This window comes from Eretmochelys imbricata, chromosome 5 (assembly GCF_965152235.1).
Source record: "Eretmochelys imbricata isolate rEreImb1 chromosome 5, rEreImb1.hap1, whole genome shotgun sequence".
Classification (NCBI taxonomy): Eukaryota; Metazoa; Chordata; order Testudines; family Cheloniidae; genus Eretmochelys; species Eretmochelys imbricata.
In genome coordinates, this window is record NC_135576.1 from 3218328 (window position 1) to 3246160 (window position 27833).

General features: G+C 59.7%; 1 protein-coding gene across 1 annotated transcript in view; it reads right to left on the reverse strand.

Annotated features, from left to right (window-relative positions):
• Positions 1 to 27833, reverse strand: part of ARID3C (AT-rich interaction domain 3C) — a 137068-nt gene that overhangs the window by 12662 nt on the left and 96573 nt on the right. The window contains exons 4-5 of the mRNA XM_077818086.1: positions 2107 to 2290; positions 704 to 948 (exon numbers count right to left, since the gene is read on the reverse strand). Coding sequence (XP_077674212.1) covers positions 704 to 948; positions 2107 to 2290 — 429 coding nt within the window. The remainder of the gene's footprint in view (positions 1 to 703; positions 949 to 2106; positions 2291 to 27833) is intronic.

A 27833-nucleotide genomic window follows, 5' to 3' on the forward strand; every position in this document is an offset into this window, starting at 1 on the left:
GGGCTGGGCCCCCTCCCCTGGGGCCAGCGCCGGAGGGCCCCTGCGGGGCTGTGCCCGGAGAGACGCCGGGGCGGAAGGAGCCGGCTCCTGTGCCCGGCTGCGTGACGAGGGGCAGAGCGGCTCCCCGAGCTGCTGACCCCTCCCGGCCTCTGCTGGCCGCCGGACCAACGCCCCGCGGTGGGCAAGCTCCTCGGGGCTGGAGTCAGAGCAGCCCCTGAATCCGGGCGCTTGCCAGGCTGGGATCCCCATAGCAGCGGTGCCCAGGCGCGGTGCCGCTCCTGTGCCCAGGCATGGCCAGCGGGGTCGCCGGGACGGCATTTCCCCTCTCTGGGGGCTTGGCTAGGGAGCCGGGCACATCGCCTGCCTCCAGGAAGCTGCCGGGGTCATCCAGTAGGACCAGCTGGGTGTCTCCCCCCAAGAACTGCCTGCCAGGCTGCAGCAGACCGGGACGCCGTGGCCTCTGCGGGGTCCAGCAGCGAGTGGGTGGCCAAGTTCCTTCCCGGGGCAGCCCCCTCGGCTGGATCCCCACGATCCACCCACTAAGCAGCGTGCGTGCAGCACGGGGGACAGACCCGCGTCTCCTGCCCCCCGGGGCCAAAGGCGAGCCCCCACTAGCTGCTGGCGGATGCTGCGATCCCGTCCCACAGAAGGCGGCCCCGTCCCCCATCTCCTCCTGACTGTGGGGCTTCCCCGCCCCGCCCACCTTTCTTAATGGCGTGCACTTGGCTCGTCTGGCTGCAGCTGTGCGTGGAGACGGTGAGGGCCGGCATGGGGATCTTCGGGGAGGCCAGCATGGCTGGGGTGCCCACGGGGGAGTAGCTGAAAAGCGCCGTCCCAAAGGTCTGCCTCCGCCCCTCTCGCCGGTTGCTGTCGATGGCGGCCTGGAGCTCGCCGGGGGAGCTGAGGGCTTGTTTCTCACATTCGTAGGGGTACAGGTATTTCATGTACCTGGAGGGGGGCGGGGGCGAGGGGGACACAGAGGGTGATGAGCCCCTGGCTGTGATTGGTGGCATCTTCCACCCTGCACCGCTGCCAGCTGGCCGGTTAATGACCCCACGTGAGCATTTCAAAGGGTTCAGAGCAATGCTCCCATTCAAGGACAATGGCTCACCACTCCAGCCACCCTGTGCTTAGCACCCATCGGCAGCCAAGCTGCCCCCTCCCCTCTGCCCCCCAGCACCTCTCACCCTCTGACCAACTCCTCCCCCTCCCTCCCAGCGCCTCCCATCCAAACAGCTGTTTCGCGGCACATAGGAAGCTGTGGGAGGGAGGGGAAGGAGTGGGAACGGGGCATGCTCGGGGGAGGAGGCGGGGAAGAGGTGAGGCGGGGGCTTGGGGGAAGGGGTGGAGTGGGGGCGGGGCTCGGTTCGGAGAGGGGGTTGAGCACCCCCCCCGGCTAGAGGGGGAGTTGGCACCTATGGCAAGGCCTGTCTGGTGTTACCATTAATGATTGGGTTGCAGCATTGCCTAGAATCATAGAATCATAGAATCATAGCATATCAGGATTGGAAGGGACCTCAGGAGGTCATCTAGTCCCACCCCCTGCTCAAAGCAGGACCAATCCCCAACTAAATCATCCCAGCCAGGGCTTTGTCAGCCCATTCAGCATCGAGGCCCCACGGTGCTAGGTGCTGCACAAACGCAGGTGCAAACCCAGAAGGGGCAGAGTTACGGTTCGGTCGTCAACCTTCACTCTGGCGTTTACTGACTTTTGAGCGAGTCCCTTGGCAGCCTTGACGTTCTCTGAGCCACCCCTGGACCTTTGGGGCCCAAACTGGCGGCCTCTACTACCTGAGCTAAGGGAGAGGCCCCGTGGTGGGCAGAGGAAAGGCCTTCAGCGTCCCTGTGGGACGGCCGCCAGAAGGCAAATGGCGCACACGCCGGCCATTATCCGTCACGACGACCACACCATCATCACTACTGCACCCAGCCAAACCCTGCGGGAAGCAGGCGCTGGAGTGGGGCTGACCCCCTCTGCAAAGCCTGGTCCTCCCAATCTGGTTCCCCCCTTCCCATAACCCCCCTTCCCCACCCTCCAGACCCTGCCCCCTTGGCACCCCCAGCCCAGCTCTCTCCCGCCCGCCCTGCAAGGCGGCAGCAGCTCACTGCGTGCGGAGAGTGAACGCCGCGCTGGTGATGGACGTGGGGAGGTTGAGGCCTTTGGTGATCTCCCGCCAGATCTTCTTGTTGATCACTTCGACCAGGCCGCCCTTCTCGGTCACCAGCCGGTACAGCGTGTACAGGTCCAGCACCTGCTTGGCCATGATGGGGATTCGGTTCACTGGAGTCCCTTAAAGAGACAGAGAGAGAGAGAGAGAAAGGGTGCGAGTGAAAGAGAGAACGTGTGTGCACCAGAGAGCACGAGGGGGTGTGTGTGTGTTCACGCGCGTGCCAGGCAGAGAGAGGGAATGCAAAAGAGAGAGAGAGAAAGGGGGGCTGTCCGACATACACCGTCGTCGCCCTGCTTGGCTGCTTCCCGCGGGCACAGTCAATTTCACGCTGGTGGGAGGAGCTGGGCAGAACCAGGGGAAGCTTCCCCCCACCTCTCCCCCAGCACCCGGCAAGACCCTGTCTCAATCTCGGAGTCCCTGGCAGCTCTGCTGGAGAGAGGGCAGATTAGTGCTCACTGGGCCGGCTGGTCCTGTAACACGGACGCACGTGGAACAAGGAACGGGGCTCAGATCAGCTCATCGCACCCTGGCTGCTGCAGCAAGTGTCCCCTGCTCCCCGGGCTGGACTGGAATCAGCCCTCCGGAGGTGAAAAGCTTTAGAAGCGAAGTCCCCGTGGGTGCCCCCCATAAAGAGGCAGCAGGCGTTAGCTCATTCCCAGCCCACTGGGCCATGCCACCTGCCCTGGGAGAGCAGCCTGTACGGCTAATTGCGCTGCTGCTGGGTCCGGCAGGGGGCCCAAGGGGACGAACCTGAAATGTCACCAAAGAATCAGGAGCGAAGTCAAGGGAGCAAACCCTAAAAAGGCCTGGATGAAAAAAGTTACTTTGCTTGGCTGCTGGAGCTTCCAGCAACGCACGTCCCAGCAACAGCCCCCGGCGCAGGGCACGAGAACGGCACCAGGCCGAGGGTGGGAAACTTGGCAGGAGCCCGAGAGCCTCCTCCAGTTTGGCTGCTCTGGAGCAGATTGCAGCCGCCCCCGGCTCAATGCTGCACCAGGCCTGCGGGCACACGCCTCATCCCACGGCGACGGCGCGCCCCTCCTCCTGCTCCACTTCTCAGCCCTGTGCAGAGTCTATGAGACACAGTGCAGCGGTTCTGGCTCTGTCCTGGAGAGGGCAACGGTGCACATGCAAGGGGTGGAGAACTCGGAGGCATTAAGTCAGCTCAAGGTGTGGCAATGCATGATGGGACCTGTAGGCTTTAGGGATCACACAGTACACACAGCCAAGGGCTGCATTTGGGTCTCGGAGAGCTTCTTCCTGTGGCTCTTGGGCTTTGCATTAGCCACGACTCCAGTGCACACGGTAAATGGGGCAGCCTCAAAGCACACAGCTGTGGAGGCTGCAATTCCACCATGGGGGCTCCTGGGGACTCAGGTTTCACTCGCGGGGGGCAGGTGCTAGTGGGACCCCCTGGCTAGAAGACGAGCTGCATTATGTCCCTTTGGGGGGTGTCCCTCCTTACCCAGAGCAGCTCTGGGGCTGAGCAGCAAGGCTTGGTTCTGGAACCAGATCTGCATCAGATCACTCTCCAGATCCGGACGGGTTTGAGCCAGGGCTTCTGCGCGGCCCAGACAGACCAAAGGCAAAGATGGGAGCTGGGCTGCCCTTTCCCCAGGACACTGGGGGGCTGTATTCGGGGCTCAGACCCTGCCACATGGCTAGTAAGAGATTCCTGGGTCTGACCCAGGAGCAGGACTCCACCAACTATTCATGTCAGGCTAGAAGCTGCTGGAAAATCACTGCCACGCTGTTACGGAGTGACTCGCTCAGGCCTCTCTGCCAAGCGCCCTCCAGGTCCCACACAGCCGGGCTCCTTTTACCTGCCTCGAGGACTGAGCCAAGAGCCACGGGAGGCTATTCGGGGAGGGACCAGGCCCTTGGAAAGCAACCGGCATTGTGGCTATGGGCAGCAGAGGCTTTGGGTGTCCCTAGGCACAACTGGGGCCATAGGCAGCCCTGGAATAAGCCAGCCCAGCTCCCCCTTGTCTCAGTGATGACACTCAGTAATAATGCCAGGGCTGGATACGACCAAGCAGCCGGCCACACAGGGATGGCAGGTCACGGTTGCAGAGCGTTGCGGGCGTGGGAGTAAACAAAGAGTTTGGGATCATGAGGGTGGGGTTCAAAACCTCGATCTCCTGCTGACACCGAGGGCGTCTACACAGCTCACCATGCCCAGGCTCTGACTTAGGGCTGAGCCCAAGCCCCCTTTCCATCCACACACAAATCAGTCTGACTCGGGTCAGTGCGCAGCCAGGTCCTAGGGCCCTGCCAGGGGGAGGGTCAGAGCCTGAGTCCCGCTGGGACAGTCCAAGCCCTGTGTCATAGAGTGTGGGAGAGGCAGGGCCCTGCACCCCTCTTCCTGGGATTCACCGTGACTTAGCCAGCCAGTAAAACGGAAGGTTTATTGGACAATAGGAACCCAGTCTAAAACAGAGCTTGTGGGTACAACCAGGACCCCTCAGTCAAGTCTTTCTGGGGGGTAGGGAGCTTGGGGTGCCCTATGTTCCACCACCCAGCACAAAACTGAAACCAACCCCCGCCCCCCCAGCAGGCTCTCTCCTGCAGCCTTTGTCCAGTTTCCCGGGCAGAGGTGTTACCTCCCCCTCCCCATCCTGGCTCAGGTGACAGACTCTCAGGTCTCCCATCCCCACTGAAACTCCCCTGCCACATTCCCAGGTCAACACTCCCCCCTCCCTGCTGCGTCACATCTCTCCCCCCTTCGAGACTGAACTGAGCGGGGTCACTCTGACCAGTGACCTGGGGAAGTTCGGGGCCCCCTCTCCGGGACAGCGCATCCGCTATCAGGTTGGCACTTCCCTTCACGTGGACCACGTCCATGTCGTAATCCTGCAGGAGCAGGCTCCACCTCAGGAGTTTGGTGTTGGCTCCTTTCATCTGGTGCAGCCAGGTCAGGGGAGAGTGGTCGGTGTAGACGGTGAAGTGTCGCCCGAAGAGATGGGGCTCTAGTTTCTTGAGGGCCCACACCATGGCCAGGCACTCCTTCTCGATGGCTGCGTAGTGTTGCTCCGGGGGTAGCAACTTCTTGCTCAGGTACACGATGGGGTGTCTCTCCCCCTTTTCATCCTCCTGCATTAACACCGCCCCCAGTCCCGTGTTGGAGGCGTCGGTGAACACCACAAAGGGCTTGTCAAAGTCTGAGTTTGCCAGGACTGGGCCACTGCCCAGAGCCTCCTTCAGCGCCCGGAAAGCCTCCTGGCACTGCTCGGTCCAGACCACCTTGTCTGGCTTCCCCTTCTTGCATAGCTCAGTGATGGGGGTGGCTATGGTGCTAAAGTGGGGCACAAATCTTCGATAGTACCCGGCCATCCCAATAAAGGCTTGGACCTGCTTTTTGGTGTGGGGAGTGGGCCAGTCTCTGATCACCTCCACCTTGGCTGGTTCCGGCTTTAGGCGGCCGCTCCCCACCCGATGGCTCAGGTAAGATACTTCCGCCATCCCCACCTTGCACTTCTCCGCTTTTACAGTCAGCCCAGCCCCCTGGAGTCGGTCCAGCACTTGTCTAACCTGGGACACGTGGCCCTCCCAGGTCTGGCTAAAGACACAGATGTCATCAATGTACACCACAACAAAACTCTCCATCTCCCTCAGTAGCTGATCCACCAGGCGCTGGAAGGTGGCCGGCGCTCCCTTGAGGGCGAAAGGCAGGGTCAGGAACTCATAGAGCCCCAGAGGGGTGATAAAGGCCGATTTCAGCCGGGCATCTGCATCCAGGGGCACTTGCCAGTAGCCCTTTGTAAGGTCCATGGTGGTAAGGTGTCGAGCTCCTCCCAGCTTGTCTGGGAGCTCATCAGGCTTGGGCATGGGGTAGGCATCCGATACAGTGATGGCATTGAGCTTCCGATAGTCCACACAGAACCGGACTGACCCGTCCTTCTTGGGGACCAGCACCACCGGCGAGGCCCAAGGGCTGGCAGATGGCTGGATCACCCCCAAAGCCAGCATGTCCCGGACCTCTCTTTCCAGGTCCTGAGCAGTTTTCCCTGTGACTCGGAAGGGGGAGCATCTTATCGGCGGGTGCGACCCTGTCTGCACCTGGTGGACAGTCAGATTAGTGCATCCAGGCTGGTTGGAAAACAGCTGTCGGTACGGATGCAGCACCCTCCTGACCTCAGCTTGCTGGGTAGGGGTTAGCTGATCCGAGAGGGGAATTGTTTCCAGGGGGGGAACCAGCTCTGGGAATAGATCTACTAAAGGGTCATCTCCCTGCTCCTCCCAATGTCCACACACGGCCAACACCACATTCCCCCTGGCATAATATGGCTTCATCATATTCACATGGTACACCCGGCGGTGGTGCGTCCGGTTCGACAGCTCCACCACATAGTTTACCTCATTGAGCTGCTTGACGACCTTGAAAGAGCCCTCTCAGGCGGCCTGTAGTTTGTTCTTTCTCACGGGGATGAGAACCATCACCGGATCCCCGGTGGCGTAGGCCCGGGCCCGCGCCGTGCGGTCATACCAGACCTTCTGCTTCCTCTGGGCTCTGGCCAGATTCTCCCTGGCCAGGCCCATGAGTTCAGCCAGTCTCTCTCGGAAGATCAGGACATACTCCACCACTGACTCTCCATCGGGAGTGGCCTTCCCCTCCCATTCGTCTCTCATCAGGTCCAGGGGGCCCCTCACCCTCCTTCCATATAACAGTTCGAAAGGCGAAAATCCGGTAGACTCCTGGGGCACCTCCCTGTACGCGAACAGCAGGTGAGGTAAGTACTTGTCCCAATCCTGCGGGTGCTAGTTCATAAAGGTTTTCAGCATCATCTTTAGTGTCCCATTGAACCTCTCCACCAGCCCATTGGACTGGGGGTGATAAGCTGAGGCCCAGTCGTGCCGGACCCCACATTTCTCCCACAAGCACCGGAGCAGGGCCAACATGAAGTTGGAGCCTTGGTCTGTCAAGACTTCCTTGGGGAACCCCACTCGGCTTAAAATGGTCAGGAGCGCATCGCCAACGGTGTCGGCTTCAATGGAAGCTAAGGGCACTGCCTCGGGGTAGCGGGTGGCGAAATCTACCACCACCAGAATGTATTTCTTCCCCGACCGGGTCGTCTTGCTGAGAGGCCCCACGATGTCCATGGCCACCTTCTGGAAAGGCTCCTCTGTGATGGGCAAAGGTTTCAAAGCCGCTTTCCCCTTGTCCCGGGCCTTCCCCACCCTCTGACAGGGGTCACAGGATCGGCAATACTGCCGGACCGTGGTAAAGACCCCGGGCCAGTAAAAGTTCTGTAGCAACCTCTGCCGGGTGCACCGGATTCCCTGGTGCCCTGAGAGGGGGATGTCATGGGCCAGGTACAGTAACTTGTGGCAAAACTTCTTGGGGATGACCAGCTGCCTCCTGATCCCACAGGACTCCACTTCCCCTGGGGGAGCCCATTCTCAGAACAGGAACCTTTTCTCCACAGGAACCTCTCCTGGCAGCCTCTCCTCATGGTCCGTACCACACCGAGGTCGGCCAGGTCCCTGAGCTTCCGCAAGGAGGGATCTTTCCGCAACTCGGCCTGGAACTCAGCGGCTGGGGAAGGGATGGGGCCCAGTTCCCTCTCATTGGCCGGGTCTGAGGCCACAGCCTCTCTGAGCCGTGCCCCTCGGCGCTCCCTCCCCACCAGGGTAGGGTCCTGCACCTCCGGTGTGGTACCCTCCCCAAGGTCAGGGCGCAGTGCCCCTCGCCGGCTCTGGCTACGGGTCACAACCAGGGCGGTCTGGGGCTTGCTTGGCCAGTCTTCTAGGTCCCCCCCATCAACACCTCAGTGGGTGTACCCCCACATCCTTGGGGCCCTCCTTGGACCCCCATTTCAGGTGTACCCTTGCCACAGGCACCTTGAATGTCCTGTCCACCCCCATCAGGGTCAGGTAGGTGTCGGACACCACCCGATCTGGGTCCACCACCCCAGGCAGGGCCAGTGTCACCTCCGTGCCCATATCCCAGTATCCGTTGACCTTCCTCCCATCCACCTCCAGGGGAACAAGGCACTCTCTCCGGAGGGACAGCCCCGCGCCCAGCCTGTAAACCGAGAACCTTGAGTCTGGAGCCTCCGGCCCTCCGGCGGAGCTGGCCTGGGGTACTCTTCCCTCCGGAGCAGGCGGTAAGCTGGCAGCCCCCCTTGTCTGGGTCGTCTGCCCCTCGTCCTGCTGAGTCCCTACCAGTTAACCCTGGGTAGGTTGGGTCTGCTCAGTCTGTCCCTGAGCCTGGGGCACTGGGTCCGTACGTGGCCTCTCTGGCCACAGTGATAGCAGCTCATGTCCCGTTGGTCCCCTCGAGCAGGTCGGAGGGGCCCGACGCCAGGCGTTCCCCTTTGGAGGGGGTTCTCCACATTTCCCCACTGGGAAGTCCCATGGTGACTCTCTCTCTGCATCGGGGGGGGGGCCTGTTCTTTTGGGACTCCTCCCGGCTACCCCCTGACCGACTGTTCACAAACTCATCGGCCAGCTGCCCTGCGTGCTGGGGGTTCTCGAGCTTTTTGTCCACCAGTCACAGCCTCAGGTCAGAAGGGCACCGTTCATACAGTTGCTCCAGTATGATTAGGTCAAGCAGGTCCTCTTTAGCTTGGGCCCCAGCTGTCCACTTGTGGGCATATCCCTGCATCCGGTTGGCCAGTTGTAGGTAGGTGACCTCAGGCGTTTTACGCTGACTCCGGAACCTTCTCCGGTACATCTTGGGGGTCAGCCCAAACTCGTGGAGCAGGGCCTTTTTGAACAGTTCGTAGTCCCCTGCCTCCGGCCCTTTCATTTTGCTGTACACCTCCATGGCTTTGGGGTCCAATAAGGGGGTGAGAAACTGGAGCCTGTCTGCAGGGTCAACCCTGCAGGCATTCTCAAAGGCCGTCAGGAAGCTATCTATGTCCTCCCCCTCCTTCCGCTGGGCCAGGAAGCACTTATCAAAGCTCCTTGCAGTCTTGGGTCCCCCCTCACTCACCGCAGCCGGGGCCCCACTGCTCCTCAGCCTGGCCAGCTCCAGTTCATGCTGATGCTGTTTCTCCTTCTCCCCCAGCTCAGTTTGCTGCTGCTTCTCCTCATGCTGCTGCTGCCTTTCACAATCCTCCAACTCCCTCATTTTCATCTCCCACTCCCATTCCAGCTGCCTCCGCTCCAGGGATGGGGAGCTCCACCGAGAGGATCCCCTGCTGGCTGCCGGGGTCAGGGTGCCCTTGGTATTCCCTGGGCTTCCCCCAACCCCTCCCCCAGGCATAGGTAGGCAGGGTCTTGGGATGTCCTCAGCAGCAGTCTGACCCCTCCCAGCCAGGTCAGGCCCCAGGGCCCACGCTGCGTCCACCGGGCGCCTTCCCTCAGGGGCAGGGATCGGGTCATCCAAGCGATCCCTCTCCTCCAACTGGGCAATCAGCTGTTCCTTGGTGGACCTCCCAATGCGCAGCCCCCTCTGCCTGCACAGCTCCACCAGGTCGCTCTTAAGGCATTTCGCATACATCTCCCTGCTGGCCACTTGCAGGCCTGGGCAGCTTTCCACGGTTTCCAGGAAAAGCCCCTAGTGTGCCAGTCCTTCTTGAGGTCACCACCTCTTTGCCAGGGTCGAGCTGCAGACTCCTCCGCCCCTGGGACCGCTCGCTGCAATCCCCAGGGGGACCCTGTTGGTGCAAAAGTCCTTCTCTCTGGTCACACACTCCCAGGGGTTAACCGCCCCCTGAAACCGTCTCTCTCTGACTCTTCAGCACGCCTGGTCCCCGTCAATCCCCCTTCGTTTTACTGCTCCCCAGTCACTTACTGCAGGAAGCGCCGTCCACGGGGTGCAATAGATCCCATCGCTACCACCAGTTGTCACGGAGTGTGGGGGAATCAGGGCCCTGCACCCCTCTTCCTGGATTCACTGAGACTCTCAGCCAGCCAGTAAAACGGAAGGTTTATTGGACAATAGGAACACAGTCTAAAACAGAGCTTGTGGGTACAACCAGGACCCCTCAGTCAAGTCCTTCTGGGGGGCAGGTAGCTTAGACCCCAGCCCCGGGGTTCCCTGTGTTCCTCCACCCAGCACCAAACTGAAACCAACCCCCCCCCCCCACACACACACACAACAGCCGGCTCTCTCCTGCAGCCTTTGTCCGGTTTCCCCAGGCAAAGGTGTCACCTGGCCCCAGCCCCCTCCTGGCTCAGGTTACAGGCTCATCCCGTCCTCTCCCATTCCCCATGCAGACATTCCCCGGTCAATCCGCCCCGCTCCCTGCTGCGTCACACCCTGTCACTGTGCAGTGTGGACGGAGCTCAAGACGAGACCTGACTTGGATGGTCTATGCAGTGAGGTGCGGCCACGTCAGCACGGCCGGGAGACCCGGCAGTGGGGAGCCCAGGTTTACGCTGCAGTGCGGACGTACCGTTAGTGCCCCGCTCTAACCACTCAGCCACACGCCCTCCCCACGACAGGCCGAGAACCCAGGAGCCCCAACCCCCAGTGCCCGGTTCTAGCCCCCCGGGAGGAGCCGCCACTGGTGCTAACATGGCGTGCGGCTGTGCTGCAGAGCGGTGGCTCCCTGCCAGGCCTCTCTCAGCTTCTAAATTGAAATCAATTCCAATAACCCTGCTGCATCGACAGCTCCTCCTGCAGAGCCCAGGGCTAATTACTGTCCTCTGCGGCCCCACGGAGCCCCCTTCAGCCCCACACCAGCCCTGGGCCCTGGTGAGAGCCTAGCCCGACGGCAGGGCAGAGGTGGGATTTACCCTCACCGCTGCGGAGGGGCGACGCGTGGACGGGACTGTCTGCCGGCTCTCCACCCCCGCAGCAGGGAACGCAGGACCCTCTGCCCCTCACTCCCCTCTGCCCCAAGGGGAAGCCCCAGGCTTTCAGAGCAGCTGCTCCCCCTTGCCCAGACCAGCTCCCGGCTGGAGGGCTCCTCGCTTCAGGGCCTCCTCCCTGGGCCAGGGGCTCTGGGGCCTCACCTGCCCTCGTTAACCTGGGCTTTGCCTTTCTAGCTTCATGGGGCTGCCTGGATTTATGGCCGGAGCCTTCAATAGGCAGCTAGAATTACAGGTGCTCCGATGCCATAACTCTCTGGGGAGGGCAGGGGGAGCTGCACCAGAGCCCCACACGCCCTGCTGTCACCTGGGCCTTTGCCCACCCCCCCAGACCCCAGCAGGGCTGGGCAAGGGCTGGGGCTGGCTGGCACGATCTCCTGAAAATAATCCACCTGAGGGATGGGGGGAGCCCCTGGCTGGGGGAAGGGACTGACCGAAATCCCCACCCTCTAGGAGTCCCTGGGGTTCCCCTCTTTCTGCCCCCACAGAGGCCCCCCCAGCATGTTCTGGATTTCCCGCCGGGAGAACTGGGAGCTTCTCTCTCCCGCTGGCCTGCGGAGCGAGTGGTCAGCAGGTCACTGCAGAGGGAGATGAGAGCTCCCCGCTCCGGTGTGGAGCTCCTGGTCCCCGCTGCCTCTAACTCTTGATCCCCCTGGGTGCAGTCAGCTGGGATCAGCTGACGGGCTGGAGGGGCGGGGACGGGAGGCTCGGTTGGGCTCCCACGATCAGAAAGCTGCAGAGCTAACGAGGGCGCCCTGTCTGCATCCGTCTCCCGATTCCCACCTCTGGGCTGTGCCACAAGCCCGGAGTCAGCTCCAAAGCTGGAGCAAGACCCAGGAATCCACTCCCTAGGGGGCTGCAAGGTGGCAAATATCACCTTGGTCATGAGTGTCTCCCCTCCCCAGGATCACAGCCCTCCTGCCAGAGCACAAGCCTGGCCCGTCTGGACCGCAGTACGGGGAGAGAACAGCACCTGAGACGCAGAGGTCACCCAGCACAACGGGCTGGCAGCAGCCAGAACACCTGGGTTCTACCCCTGACTGCACCTGGAGGAGGCCTGTGTGTGTGAAGGTGAGAAGGGAACACACACCTCACGGATGCTGTGCCCTCGGAAAATGTTGAAGTGTCCTAGAGGGGTCCCTGGGTTTGACAGTCTGTCTCCGAGAGGGGTTAATGCCAGGTATTTTAGCAGAACATGGGAAATCCTTGTAAAATGCCTGATTTTCCCGTCTTGTAGCATCTGAGGAAATTCCTTCCTGACCTCAGTTACTGGGGTCTAGTTATGCCCTGGAACATGAGGGTTCCTGGCTCCTGTAGCCTTATTTACTCTATTCAGTATTTCCTTACTAATCTAACTGCAGAAGTGGCTCTTATTAAAGAGACGTCTAATCCTCTTATCAAATCTTACTGTTTGTCTCCATAATATCCTGAGGCAGTGAGTTCCACAGGCTGACTTGATGTTGTTTGTAAAAGTCCCTCTCTCCCCAATGCGAGTTCTTGCTGCTTTCCAGTAGATACCACCTCCAGATGGCACTGTTAGGAAAGAAATCCCGCTTCCCATGTTATCAGAGCCCTGAAAATACCCCTTTCCCCAGCCATTGTTCTCCCACCTGTTGAGGGCCAGCGGGACACTCTGCTAACGCTTTCCTACAGGTGGCCAGAGGGCTGCGCCCTGGAGCATAGGCTCAAGGGCAACAGCCCATGGACCAGCGGCTCCCACCTCTTTGACCTCTGGCAGGGAGGAGCCGTAGCCGATGGCATCTGACCCTGACACGTGCGCTCCTCCCCACGGCCCTTTCACAGGGGGAGCAGAGGGTAAGCCCTGCTCCGGGCCGGCGGCCCTGGAGAGCGGAGAGGGACCAATGAGAACAGCACAGCCAGGGAGGGCTGGGGAAGCAGAAGCCCCAGTTCAGCGCGAGCCGCGCCCCCCACCCCGCAGTGCAGGGCTCGGGCTGCCGACCAACGCGCCCGCCCCGGCTTCCGCCGACGTGACACTTGGCAAACTCCACACCGGCTGCTCTGTTGCGGCACCATGGCCGGCGGGTTACGGCGCCGGCTGCCGCCTCGGGGAGAAGGGTCCCAAATTTATTCCCGTCCTTTCTTCGGGGCGGGCCGCAGCGCGGATCGAAGAGCCATCCATTCCGCTCACCAAGACTGTCACCGGCGCCCTCGCCACCTCAAACGAAACCGTCACTCAGGGCCGCTCTCCCGCGGCCCTAATTTATGGCCCCGATATTGGCTTGGCTTCTTCTCATAAGCCTGAGAAATGAGCTCCCTTTCTTCCTTTACTGTCTCCATTGAATTTCGGTGTCTGGCTTGGGTGGCAAGAGGCTTTTGTTCTTTCTCCCGGTCTCGCCCTGCAAATCAATTTTCTCAGTGCTGCAGCCGTGCTCCTCTGCTCCCTCCCGTCCATGGGGGCGTCAAGCCCCCTTCCTCGTGCTGCCCATGTTCTGGGCCAGCGCCGGGGCCTGCCCGGCCGTTAGCGTCTGGCATGGCAGGGCACAGCCGCAGTGCAGAGCGCCCCGGTCCCACCCCGATGTGCCCACGCAGCACGGGCTGGGAGCAGGGCCAGCGCAGTGCCCTTTGGCCCGTGCACCCCTGCTCAGGGGCCGGCTCTGCCTGCGTTGAGCCCCTTAGTGTGACAGAGAAGTGGGGTGTTTTACACTGGGCGTTTCTGCGGGACATGCTCGGGCTGAGCTTGGTTACCCATCAGTGTCCTGCATGAGTCCCCTGCTGGCTTAGACCCCTACCTGATCTCACACCCCGACCCCTTACCTGACAGCCTCTCCAGCCTCTTGCCCTCTACCCCGCCAGATACCACAGATCTTCCCCAGCTCCTCCCCCGTGCCCCACGGCACGGGATCACAGCTCCCCATCCCACGGCACGGGATCACAGCTCCCCATCCCACAGCACGGGATCACAGCTCTGCCCCATGGTACGGGATCACAGCTCCTCCCATTGACCCCATGTCTCTCCCCATGGCAGGCCAGGCTCCCTGCAGTCCTCTCTCCCTGAGGCCAAGCGCTCTCTTGGCCATTTCTGCCCCTTGCCTGTGGGAACGGCACCTGGGAAGTGGGCTTGGGGGTCTCGGTCCCAGGTGCCAGTGGGAGAGGCCCCCTGCCGTCTCAGCAGGCCCCCACATCTGAGATCACCCCACACACACACACAAGGGCTTTTCAGCCAGCCCCCCCCCCCAGCACTTTCGCCAGCCCCAGCCCCTCGCATCCTCAGATCCCGGGGGGGCTGATCCCTGGGGTCCTGCCTCAATAAGGGCTAAAGCAAACACGGCCTGTTTGCAACGATGGATGGTCCCTTTTTTCCCCCACCCCCACCCCCAGCTAATTAAAATGGCTTTTCATTAATCTCGGGGCCCTCCCGCCGAGGTGGCTGCTGCCCAGCTCCGGGACAAAGGCACCTGTCTCCGGCCCCCCCGAAGAGTAATGGCGCTGGGCTTATTTGCCGGAGATCTCCACAAAAGCCCATTCAGGAGGCATAGCCATTGTGGGGCTCCAATTAGCTGGGGATTGATTTATGGCGAAGCATTATCGGCAGGGCCCTGCGCGCGCCTCGGCCACGGCCTTGTGCCGTTCGCTCGGGGACCTGCCACGGACAAGGGGGCAGCAGGAACAGGTGCCCGGGGGAGTGGGGGGGACGTTCCCTGCCCTGGGACATGGACGCCCCTTGCCAGGTGGGGCATTCATTGGCTGAGCCCCCACCCCAGCCCTGCTGGTGCCCAGGATGCTGTGCCCATGGGGGGCAAGGGCCTGGCTTGGGCTCACTTTCAGGCATCAGATGGCGAAGTGATACCCCTAAAGCCGAGAGGAGGTGCTCCCTGGGGAGATTCAGGCAGTCAGGCCCTTTCCGCTGAGCCGGTACCACACCTATGCCCAGCGTGGTGCATGGGGATGCCGTCTTGCCATGGCGGTTCATTACGGGATGTGCCACAGGCCTGAGCTCAGCAGTGCCCTTCCACGGCAGGTGGGGGGCACCCGTCCTTTAGACGGGATGTGAAGCCAGCCCCTGACCAGCTGTGCTCACTGACAGCCCTTTGATCTGGAGCCAAGCTGTTCTCCGTGGTGTCCTGGCCAGATCCGCAGCAGAGCGAGATCTCCCGCTAGCTCTTGCTGGCATGGCTTGTTCCTCTTCTCCTGGACGGGTGACCGTGGGCAGCGCTCCGCTCCAGAGGTGGCTGCATGGATCCAGGCCAGTTTGGGATTTCAGTCCCACCTGTGCAACTACCCTAGCACGGACGGAGTCACTGAACACCTCTGGTTAGCCACAGAGCAGGGCCAGCCTGGGGTCGTGGCAGAGCCAGCTGGTGGGCACCATGGCTTTCTAGAAACGGAGGGGGCAGGTTACAGATGAGTTTTGGGGGGGATCGTCGTGCAGGAAGGGGGCGGCCTGGGCCGGGGGGATTGTCATGGGGGTGAGAAGGCCGGGCGGATATGCGGGAGGGACAGTCGGGGTGGGTGGATTGTCCTGTGAGGAGGGCACAGTGCCAGGGCAGGGTGCACCTGTGGGCACCGGGCCCCCTGAGCTCCATGCGCCGGGTGCCGCAGTAACTCCGCTGTGACGCCCCGTTTTTCACGCCTGCTAATTTTGTACGTCCCACTGACAAATGAAAGGGGTTTAATTGCTTAGACAGGCAGCGAACAGAACAAACGTTCAATTTCATCAGGGCTGACGGCGGCCACATCAATCCGCCATGTCCCACCGGCGAGCCACACGGGGGAGGCCCCAGCGAGACAGGGGGCTTGGGCTGCCGCTGGCCTTTCCCCACCCTCATCTCACCCCAGCTCTTCCGCGGGGGGTATGTGAGGGGATCAGCACCACGGTTGCCCCCAGGGTGACTGGGTCAGGGCAGGCAGTCACAGCCCCACTGACTCTCCCCTGGGATCAGCCGCCCGGCTTTGGTGGCTGGGAAGGAGCTGGCGTGTAAAACAGGGAAAGCACAGCTGATTGTGCAAACACTCCCCTCTACCAACCCTCGCCCCGCCCCTCCCCGCAGGCTGCAGGGGCCCCAGTGCCCAGGACTGCGGGGAGCACTGGAGAACGGCCTGGAGGGAAGGAGCAAGCCACACGTCCAGCAGCTGGGCTGGTGCAGGGCGATGGCTGCAGGGCGTGGAAGGCACAGCCTGATCGACTGGCAAGGTCTGGCCCCCCAGGGCTCCGGGGACAAGACCTGGCTCCTGGACAGCCCTGAGCTGGCCAGGGCCAGAGCTGCCAGCGGCCGGATCTCCACCACACTGCGCCATAGCAGCTGAGAGCCATGGGGCATCCATGGTGGCTGTGTAGGGTTGCCAGGAGTCTGGTTTTCGACCAGAACACCCAGTCGAAAAGGGACCCTGGCGGCTCATTAAAAGTCGAGTTGATGGTGCAGACAGGCTCCCTACCCAACTCCGTGCAGCTCCTGGGAAGGGGTGACATGTTCCTCCGGCTCCTAGGTGCAGGGGCGGCCACGGGGAGCTGCGGGGCAGTGTGCAGAGTTGCCTGGCCATGCCTCCGCCTAGGAGCCAGAGAGACATGTTGCTGCTTCTGGGAGCAACCTGAGGTCAGTGCATCCCAGAGCCCACACCCTGAACCTACTCCTGCACCCCAATCCCCTGCCCCAGCCCTGAGCTCCCTCCCACACCCAAATCCCTCATCTCCAGCCCCACCCCAGAGCTCACAACCCCAGCCAGAGCCCGAACCCCCTCCGGCCCCACAAGCTCCTGCCTCACCCTGAAGCCCCCTCCCGCCCTCCGAATCCCTCGGCCCCAGCCTGGATCCTGCACTCCCAGCCAGAGCCCTCACCCACTCCTGCACCCCAACCCCCTGCCCCAGCCTGGTGAAAATGAGCCAGTGAGTGAGGGTGGGGGAGAGCGAGCGATTTGGGGGGGCACTGGAGTGAACAGGGGTGGAGCCTTGAAGAAGGGATGGGGCAGGAGTGGAGCCTCAGGTAAGGGGCGGGGCAAAGGTATTCGGTTTTCTGTGATTAGAAAGTGGCAACCCTGTCCCAATGGGAGATGTTTCCGGTGGGGGGCTGCAGGCATGGAGTTAGCTGCTGCTGGAGAGCAGGCGGGGCTGGAGTCTTGTCTCTTCCCAGGCCCCACACCAGCCTGGGGCCTTCCACAGCAATGGGGCACCATTCCCCCTGGGAAAACCACGCCAAGACTGATCCCACTGCCAAGGCAGCCCCAGAGGGGCGGGAGGGTTTGGGGCATTTCCACAGGACATGAGTCTCTGGTTTGTAGTGGTGGCAAAATGTCGGGGTGACGGATGCGAAATAGAGACGGGGAGGGGAACACTCTTGGCCGCACCTGGTGACCAAACAGGCCCTCCCTGGCTAAGCCGTTATCTCGTGCCTCCATCCATCCCCACGCACGTCCCCGCCACCCACCAGTGTCTCCCCAGGCTGGCGGGGCCATGCTGGGAGCAGCCCAAGCCCCCTGGCAGTGTCTCCTGGCTCCCTCAACTCTATGACAGGCCTCAATTGGGGGGCAGGGGGCTGTCACTGACACACGAGGTCCCCCCCCGGGGCAAGGAGGGAAGGGGGAGGGAAAGAGACAGTTCCCCACAGCTCACATCCCTGCTGGGTAGCTGGGAGCACGTCTGGGGGCTACAGAGCCGTGTTCAGAACCAATAACCACCCACCTGTCCGTCCCCACACACGCCCCCTCTACCCATCTGTCCCCACACACGCCCCCTCCACCCATCCATTCCCACACATGCCCCCTCCACCCGTCCATCCCCACACTTGCCCTCTCCACCCATCCCCATGCACGCCCCCTTTGCCCATCCATCCCCACACACGCCCCCTCCGCCCATCCATTCCCACACACGCCCCCTCCGTCCATCCATTCCCACACATGCCCCCTCCACCCGTCCATCCCCACACTTGCCCCCTCCACCCATCCCCACGCATGCCCTCTTTGCCCGTCCATCCCCATACACGCCCCCTCTACCCATCTGTCCCCACACACTCCCCCTCCGCCCATCCATTCCCAAGCACGGCCCCACTGCCCAACCGTCCCCACACACGCCCCCTCTGCCTGTCCATTCCCACAACCCCCCACTCCACCGGTCCACTCCCACACCCCCTCCGCCTGTCCATCCCCACACATGCCCCCTCTACCCAGCCGTCCCCACACATGCCCCCTCTGTCCATCCCCATGCACGCCCCCTCTGCCCGTCCATCCCCACACACGCCCCCTCCGCCCATCCATTCCCACAGCCCCCCACTCCACCGGTCCACTCCCACCCCCCCCTTCGCCCGTCCATTCCCACACATGCCCCCTCTACCCATCCATCCCCACACATGCCCCCTCCCACGTCCGACCTCACGCACACCCCCTCCGCCTGTCCATTCCCACACACGCCCCCTCTACCCATCCGTCCCCACACATGCCCCCTCGTCACCTGTGCATCCCCACGCAGGCCCTTCTCCACCAATCTGTCCCCACCTGCACGTCCCCATGCACATCCCATGCACCCGTCTGTCCCCCCTACACCCCGTCCAGTCTCCACCTGTCCCATCCACCTGTCTGTACCCCACGCGTGCCCCGCCCTTCACAAGGGTGGGTGGGAAGGTGACTTTAGGCACTGGTCTCTTTCCCGACTGCAGACACCTTTCAAAATCTGGTCTGGCTTTAACACAAGATCCCACCTGGGCGCAAAGGGCAGGTCTACGCAATCACATCCCCTCGTCACGGGGCAGAGAGTGGGTCTTTATTGGGATGCTGCGCCAGGCACACCCGCGGGGAGCGCTAATGGGGACATGAAATGCCCCGCAGCGCTGAGGTGGCTGGGTGTGAATGCGTGAGTGCGCATCCATGCACACCAAAGTGCAAGGGTAAGTGTGCGACGGGGGAAGCATGTGTGCCCACGTGTGCCTGCCGGTGCAGCCCGTGTGCTAGCTCTGGCCACTTGTGCTGTGTGAGTGCGGTGGCAGAAAGCCTGGGGATGTGTGTACACCGCGCGTGTGCGTGTGAGCATGGCACAGAAGTGCACACGCGTGTGCCTGCCGGTGTGCGTGTGGGTGGGTCACAGGTATGGCCCTTCCTGTGGGGGTGAAATACGCTCCACTCAGGGGTGCTCCTCCCGCCTGGGGAAGCCCCCCCGCAAGCCTTGCCCGCCCCACAGGCGTTGCCAGGGAAGACTGGCGTGAACCTCCCGGCCGCCCTCTGTGTCCAGCGTGTGGCGCTTGGCAGCGGCTGATTAATGACGCTCGGGGTCAGAGCGCACCTCCGGAGTCCCTGACCTCCCCGTGGCTAATGAGGTGCAGAGCTCTGTGGCCCAGATTGCCTCTGCAGCAAGCCGGGCGGGAGAGCTCGCTGGAGGGGAGAGCGCCTGGGATGCAGAGCGACGTGAGGGGTGTGCGTGTGTGTCTCTGGGGAATCAGATGCACGTGGGTGGCAGGGGTTGGGAGGGACCCAGAATGGATCAAGGCACAGAAGGAAGCCCCATGAAGTCGGGGAGCTGTCAGGCAAGGGGGTGAAGCCATTTCTTGCAAACAGTGGCCCCCTGCAGCGTGGATCCCAGCGGGCCACGCCCAGGAGTCGATGCAGAGGGCAAAACCAGCCTCCAGCCCCAACCCCGAGAGCACTGAGTTGGTCCCCAGCAGGATCGGCTGGATGGGAGCTGAGATGGCTGGTCTGACATCTCTGGTCTTCATTTCACCCTTTCTGGAGTGGATTCCATTATAATCTTCAAACTGCACCCTTCCATGCCCCCTGCATGCTTATGGGTGTTCGTGCTTGGCTGGGGAAGCCCCCCCATGCTGTTTCCACTGCTTTAACAGCCATCTCTGCCAACCTCACGCCCCGAAGCATGTCACAAACGTAGACGTGGGATGCAGTCCCCTCTGGGGTGGAGCACAGCAGCTCTGACAGCACACAGCAACACGACACACATGCTCAGCCGCTGTCTCAATAACGGCAGCAGTTTCTGGGGGATAGTGAAGAACTGACGCAAATTAGGGCGGCACAAACTGGCAACCTCCGGAGTTAGAACTGGGATTAGACGCTGAGGTTAACTCCTGGGAAAAGTACCCGGATCTTTAAATAAGGCAAATAGTGGTGTTCCCCAAGGGTCTGTACTGGGACCAGTCCTATTCAACATATTCATACACGATCCAGAAAAAGGGTAAAAAGTGAGGTGCCAAAATTTGCAGATGATACAAAACTACTCAAGATAGTTAAGTCCCAAGCAGACTGCGAAGAGCAACAAAAGGATCTCTCAAAACTGGGTGACTGGGCAACAAAATGGCCGATGAAATTCAATGCTGATAAATGCAAAGTAATGCACATTGGAAACCATAATCCCAACTCTTCATATACAATGATGGGGTCTAAATTAGCTGTTACCACTCAAGAAAGATCTTGAAGTCATTGTGGAGAGTTCTCTGAAAACATCCACTCAATGGATGTGGGGAGTCAAAAAAGGGAACAGAATGTTGGGAATCGTTAAGAAAGGGAGAGATAATGAGACAGAAAGTCTCATATTGCCTCTGTATAAATCCATGGTACGCCCACACCTTGAATACAGTGTGCAGATGTGGTGCTTGATGCACATACAGGAGACACGTCACCTGCGTTCACACTGCGTTATCAGGGGAGATTTCAACCCGAGTAACGTACGCTGGAGGTCTCGGGCTGCCAGTACTAACGTATTCTTGGAACTCTAAAAATTATAGATGACAATTCCCTGATTCCCAAAGTGCCGCATCCAACAGGGGGAATTCTGTAGTAGATCTCGTCTAGACAGATAAAGAGGAAGTGATCACAGAACTAAAAATTACTGGTCACTTAGATGCAGATGATCATGACTTGATTGCATTTGTTATGTATAAATAGAACAAAGTCCAGACCAGTGATATATGTATATATATAATATATATATATATATATATACTTGGTGTCTTGAAAGGGCCAATTTCACAACGCTGAAAACAATTATGAGCCAGATCAGCAGGGAGAAGGAATTTAAACAGAAACATGTGAGTGATAATTGGAGGTTGTTTAAGAACATTTCACAGGATGCCCAAAAACCACAATCAATAAAGATGGCTGCATTGGTTAAAAACAAAAACAAAACTCCAACTTAAAGCTGAAATGAAAGCAGCTGTACATATAAGACAAATAGAAAAAAGGGGAAGTTAAAAGCAATGAATATAAATTAGAAGCTAGGAACTGTAGAAAATTGATAAGGGAAGCAAAAGAACACAAAGCAAATGCTGTGGCCACCGGAGTTAAGGACAATTAGAAGGTGTTTTTTTAAGTGTAGTAGGAACAAAAGCAATCCTACTAATGGTATTGATCCATTATTAGCTGGAAATGGTAGACTGCTCAATAATAATGCAGAAAAGGCAGAAGTGTCCAATAAGTAGTTCTGTTCTCTATTTGGGGAAAAGCCCGATGATATATTCATATGATGAAGGTGAAGATGATGAAATACTTTTCATCCCAACAGTGTCTCAGGAGGATGTTAAATAGCAACTAATAAAGTTAGACATTTTTAAATCAGCAGATCTGGATAACTTGCATCTACAGGTTTTAAAAGAAATGACTCAATTAATGAAGAATTATAGGCGAGTATTATAACTAATACCAATCAACATAGGTTTATAGATATAGATCGTGTCAAACTAACTTGACATAATTTTTTGGATGAGATTACAAGTTTGGTTGATAGAGGTAATAGTGTTAATTAATATTCTTTGTTTCCTGTAAAGTGCTTGACTTGGTACCATATGACATTTTGATTAAAAAACTAGAACAATACAAAACTAAAATGGCACACACTAAATGGATTAAAAACTGGCTAACTGATAGGTCTCAAAATGTAATTGTAAATGGCGAAGCCTCATTGAGCGGGGCTGATTCTGCTGGGATTGGGTCTTGGCCCTTCGCTAGTTAACATTTTTATCAGTGACCTGGAAGAAAACATAAAATCATCACTGATAAAATATGCAGATGACACAAAGTTTGGGGGAGTGGTCAGTAATGAAGAGGGTAAGTCACTGATACAGAGCCGTCTGGCTGGCTTGGTAAGATGGGTGCAAGCAACCAGTATGCACTTTAATACAGCCAAAGGTAAGTTCTTACATCTAGGAACAGAGGATTGGCCATAGTCACAGGAATGGGGACTCTCTCCTGGGAAGCAGGGACTCTGAAGAAGACTTGGGGGTCATGGTGGACAATCAGCTGAACATGAGCTCCCAGAGCAACACTGTGATCAAAAGGGTTAATACAACCCTGGGAGGCATCACCAGGGGATCTCCAGTGGGAGCAGGGAGGTGATTTTCCCTCTGTACCTGGCACTGGTGCGGCCGTTGCTGGCATCCTGGGTCCAAGTCTGGGGCCCACAGTTCCAGAAGGATGTTGGTAAATTGGAGGGGGGGTCAGGGAAGAGCCATGAGAACAATTAAAGGGTTAGAAGACCTGCCTTACAGTGATAATCTCAAGGGGTTCAATTTATTTAGCTTAATAAAGGGAAGGTTACGGGGTGACCCGATCACAGTCTTTATGTACCTACATGGGGAACAGAAGTTTGATAATTGGCTCTTCAATCTAGCAGGGAAACATATTAATAACATGCTCCAGTGGCTGGAAGTTGAAGCTAGACAAATTCAGACTGGACTGCTAGAGCCATGAGATTGACAAGGAAGCCGGCTCCTGGCTCCCCAGCTGGGTTGCTGCCAGGTCTCCACTCCAAGCTGGGCTGCCGTTCAGGCTCCTGGCTTGGGCTGCTGTCCAGGCTCCCCGCTGGGAGCCCTGCTGCCCCGCAGGGTCCCGGTTCCCTGCTCCCCGCCAGGAGCACAGCAGCTGACTGGACTCCGGGCGCAGATCTACCCGCTGGAGGTGAGAAGCTCCAGGTGGCTTCCCCTCTGCTATCGGGAGGCAAGAAGCCAGGGGGCAGCTGGGCTCCTGGTGGGGAGGGGCATGAGAGGCCTGGCTCCTAGCCCCCCACACTGCCCCTCGTCAGTGTGCGGAAGTGCTCCGGGGGAGGACGCGCACCAAGGAGGGGAGTGTGGACGTGAACCACCGCAGTAATTACTGCAGTGGCTGCAAGTCGACCGAACGTAGAGAGACCTGCCTAAGGGGGTGACCCCGCAGGAGCTTCATTCCTGGCTAAAGCAGACTCCTGGAATGGGGAGGGTCGCTGAGAAAACATCCCGAGGGCAGGGTTTGGGGTGGGAAACTGAGGCAGCAGCGGCATGGGAAGGCCGACTGAGCAAGCCGGGCTGTAGGCAGGAAGGGGAGGAGAATCCGGGGAAGAATGCCACTACTGGGCAGGAACGGGCGCAGGAGGCCAGGGCAAGCTGGGAAGGTGCTGCCCTCCGTCAGACTGTGCAGAGCGCTGCGGGGAGGGGAGGTGCCCATGGGGGGGGTTGATGTTTCCCTGCTTGGTCACTTACACCGGTGCAAAGTGGGGGTCACCGCGCAAGCCTGCAAAAGCCTCCCTAGTTTCGGGGGCCTCCGTCGGGGAGCCCAAGCGGAGACCCCTGGAGCTGCTGAGTCAGGCACCCAAAGGTAGGGGCCCCGGTTTCCCCGAGCCTCGACGTGGCCCACTGGGAGGGTGACGTCAGGCAGCGACAGGGGGGATCCGAGCCAGCAGGGACCCCCAGCAGCTAGCCTGAGCCGCACTGCGCCGGCCAGAGACCCGACCCTGTCACGCACCCCACTGGGCCAACAGCTTCTGGTCCCGCTACAGCCGATGTTTTCGAGAGTCACGACCCGTCTTGGTTTAAAGAGGCCCAGGGTATGTCCACGCTGCACTGAGACGGGGGCAGGGTGCCTCGGCTTGTGGGGCTCTAACATTGCCGTGTAGACGTGCGGGCTCAGACCGAAGTGGCTCCAGCCCGAGCCCTGGCGTCTCCCCGGCAGCATTAGAGTCCCGCGGCCCGAGCTGAGCCGGGCTCTGAGACTCGGTGCCGTGGGGGGTTTATCACACTGTGGCCGTTCCCCAAGGGATGGAGACCCTGCCGGGCCCCAGGCGAGTTGGTCCAATGGCTGATTCCCTTCCTTGTTACTCATGTGCACCTTATTTCCAATGGGAACATTTCTAGAGCCGGTTTCCAGCCAGACACTGGTTCTCGTTCAGCCTCCGCCTGCTAGCGCACTGGTTCTCCACCTGGCTGGGCTCAGGGCCCATTTGTACGTCTTGCTGGCCTGTCATGAGCCAGAGCTCACATCCCCAGGCCCAGTGCCCCCACCACAAGGGGCCAATCGGCGTGGGGGCTCAGAGGTGAGTCCAGTGCTCCGTCCAGATACGAACAGCTGGGGAGCCCCCCTACGGCAACTGGAGTGGGGAGCAGCAAGCTGAGATGTCCCCCAAAACTCATAAAACCTCCCCCGGGGGGGGCAGAGGGTAAGGGGTGGGGATTGGCTTGGGGAGATTGGGGGGCCTGGGTGTGTTGGTGAAGAAGGAATTGGAGGTTCAGAGCAGCTGGGGAAGGAACTGGGGGGGCAGAGAGGCTTGGGGGTGCAGTGGGGCCTGGGGGGAATGATATGGGGCAGAGGGATCTGGGGAAGGGACAGTACATCACCAGCTGTCCAGAATTCACCCAGTCCCCACACATGGCCCCAGAGAGGACTGACGGTAAAGGGGTGGGGGATTTGGGGTGCTGGGAGACAGTAGGGGGCTGGGGAGTGAAGTGCAGGAAGATCTGGAGCACTGGGGGTTAGGAGGGATGGAATGACAGAGGGGAAGTCGTCTGGCTGTGGGGGAAGGGTACATTGGGGGGCCTCTCCTGCAGGGGTTGGGGAGAGGACAAGGTGGCTGGAAGATGGGGCCAGCGCGAACCTGCAGAGCCCCTCACTCCGATTCGGCCCGTCGTCACATGGGAAGGGCGGCTAGGCCGAATCCGAGCAGCACCGCGACCCCACGCAGCAGGGATGTCGAGTCCAGCCAGCCCCTGCCCTTGGACGCATCTGGAGCCTTAACAGTGCGTCGCGCCCCACGGGCTGAGACCCCCAGCACGAGAGGGAAGAGCCCCCTTGGATCAGGCTCTTCTCCCCATGCAGGGACCGAGGGGCGAGCCTGCCCCCGGCTGGACCCTGCTCTGCGGGATGCTAACCCAACAGAGCTCCTTGCCGCTCTCGCTGGGGGGCCCTCGGATCGCTCCCAGAGCTCTTCTCTGAGCCCTGGCCAATAATTCACCCTCCGCAGGGATGTGGGCACCAGGCCTGGGCACTGGACCCACTCAGGGTCCCCCCGATGTGGGAGGCAGAGGGAATCCGCCCTCCTGCTCTCACACCCATGGCATGCCCCCCCACCTCAGTTCTCCTCCAGCCCGGAGCAGCCCGGAGCTGTTCCTGAGTCACTCCCGCAGCAAGTGTGAAGAGGCTCGCAGCTCCGGAGCCGCGCCAGGGACTATCCCTGCCTCTGGGTCTGGGGCCAGGCTCCTCGCCTGCTCTGGGGGGCTGGGGTCAATCAGAGGAGGAGGGGTCGGGGGTGCAGCGACAGGTGTCCCAGCTGCCCCGTGGGCAGGGTGGGGGGAAGGGTTGGGCACTCAGATCATCCCCAACGGGCTCCTCTGCTAAGAGCACATCATCACCAGCAGTCGACCCCGGTGCGACGTGGGGGAGACCTGGGGCATCAGCAACCCCATCCCCGCCCCGAGGGCATTGACCATGAAGGGAGTTAGCTCCCCCCGCTCCCCGGTCCGGCCAGCGTCCTGGGGAGGGGGCACCGTGCAGCCAGCTGGAGACCGGCCCAGCAGCGCAGGGCTGGTGGGACACAACGGGGCAGTTTGGGCTGGAAAGGGCGTGGCAGCCGCTGGGTAGGTGCACATGCCCCCCCCCCCACGCACACGCGTGCTCACTCTCATGCACGCACACACACAAACCACACTCATATACAATCACTACGCCTCCACAACCACACTCACAACTACAACCATGTGTGCACAACATACACAGTGGAACACAACCCCACTCCGCTGCCTGCCGAGCCCTGTGCACTCCCCACCCAGCCCCAGGCAGCCAGCCGGCCCTGCTCCCTCCCCCAGGGGCTGGCCGGGGGTCCCCCAGGGATCAGGAAGAACCGGTTTCACAGCCCTACCCTGCCTAGGTAAATATTGTTGGTACAAAGGAAGGAAATAAACAGCCAAGCCTCGCAAAACTCCTGCCCCCGGCCCTCCGCTCCCAAACCCAGGGATGGGGCCGGCACCCACAGCCCGGTGGAGGGCTGGAATCATTCGCCTTCACCCTCCCATTGTGGGCAAGACCTTCCCAGGGCCTGGAAATTGCATTTCCTTCCCCTAGCCGATGGAGTGGAGCCTTTCCCCCTGCGTGCCACCCCAGCATGTCCCCCAGCCCTGGGGGTGTTTGCTGCTCTCGGTGAGCCGTTCCCAGAAGCTGACGCACCATATGGCACAGGCAGCTGGAAACACTGGGGGTAGGTCCTACATAAACACCACCAGTTTGTTTACGGGCTCCCCGGGGAAAGGCTGGGGGGCTTTCCGTGTGTGCGTAACACAGACAGAAAACATAGAATCATAGAATCATAGAATATCAGGGTTGGAAGGGACCTCAGGAGGTCATCTAGTCCAACCCCTGCTCAAAGCAGGACCGATCCCCGATTAAATCATCCCAGCCAGGCCTTTGTCAAGCCTGACCTTAAAAACCTCTAAGGAAGGAGATTCCACCACCTCCCTAGGGAAACCATTCCAGTGTTTCACCACCCTCCTAGTGAAAAACGTTTTCCTAATATCCAACCTAAATCTCCCCCACTGCAACTTGAGACCATTACTCCTTGTCCTGTCCTCTTCTACCACTGAGAATAGTCTAGAACCATCCTCTCTGGAACCACCTCTCAGGTAGTTGAAAGCAGCTATCAAATCCCCCCTCATTCTTCTCTTCTGCAGGCTAAACAATCCCAGTTTCCTCAGCCTCTCCTCATAAGTCATGTGTTCCAGACCCCTAATCATTTTTGTTGCCTTTCGCTGGACTCTCTCCAGTTTATCCACATCCTTCTTGTAGTGTGGGGCCCAAAACTGGACACAGTACTCCAGATGAGGCCTCACCAATGTCGAATAGAGGGGGACGATCACGTCCCTCGATCTGCTCGCTATGCCCCTACTTATACATCCCAAAATGCCATCGGCCTTCTTGGCAACAAGGGCACACTGCTGACTCATATCCAGCTTCTCGTCCACTGTCACCCCTAGGTCCTTTTCCGCAGAACTGCTGCCTAGCCATTCGGCCCCTAGTCTGTAGCTGTGCATTGGGTTCTTCCGTCCTAAGTGCAGGACCCTGCACTTATCCTTATTGAACCTCATCAGATTTCTTTTGGCCCAATCCTCCAATTTGTCTAGGTCCTTCTGTATCCTATCCCTCCCCTCCAGCGTATCTACCACTCCTCCCAGTTTAGTATCATCCGCAAACTTGCTGAGAGTGCAATCCACACCATCCTCCAGATCATTTATGAAGATATTCAACAAAACCGGCTCCAGGACCGACCCCTGGGGCACTCCACTTGATAACGGCTGCCAACTAGACATGGAGCCATTGCTCACTACCTGTTGAGCCCGACGATCTAGCCAACTTTCTATCCACCTTATAGTCCATTCATCCAGCCCAGACTTCTTTAACTTGCTGACAAGAATACTGTGGGAGACCGTGTCAAAAGCTTTGCTAAAGTCAAGGAATAACACATCCACTGCTTTCCCTTCATCCACAGAACCAGTAATCTCATCATAAAAGGCGATTAGATTAGTCAGGCATGACCTTCCCTTGGTGAATCCATGCTGACTGTTCCTGATCACTTTCCTCTCATGTAAGTGCTTCAGGATTGATTCTTTGAGGACCTGCTCCATGATTTTTCCAGGGACTGAGGTGAGGCTGACTGGCCTGTAGTTCCCAGGATCCTCCTTCTTCCCTTTTTTAAAGATTGACACTACATTAGCCTTTTTC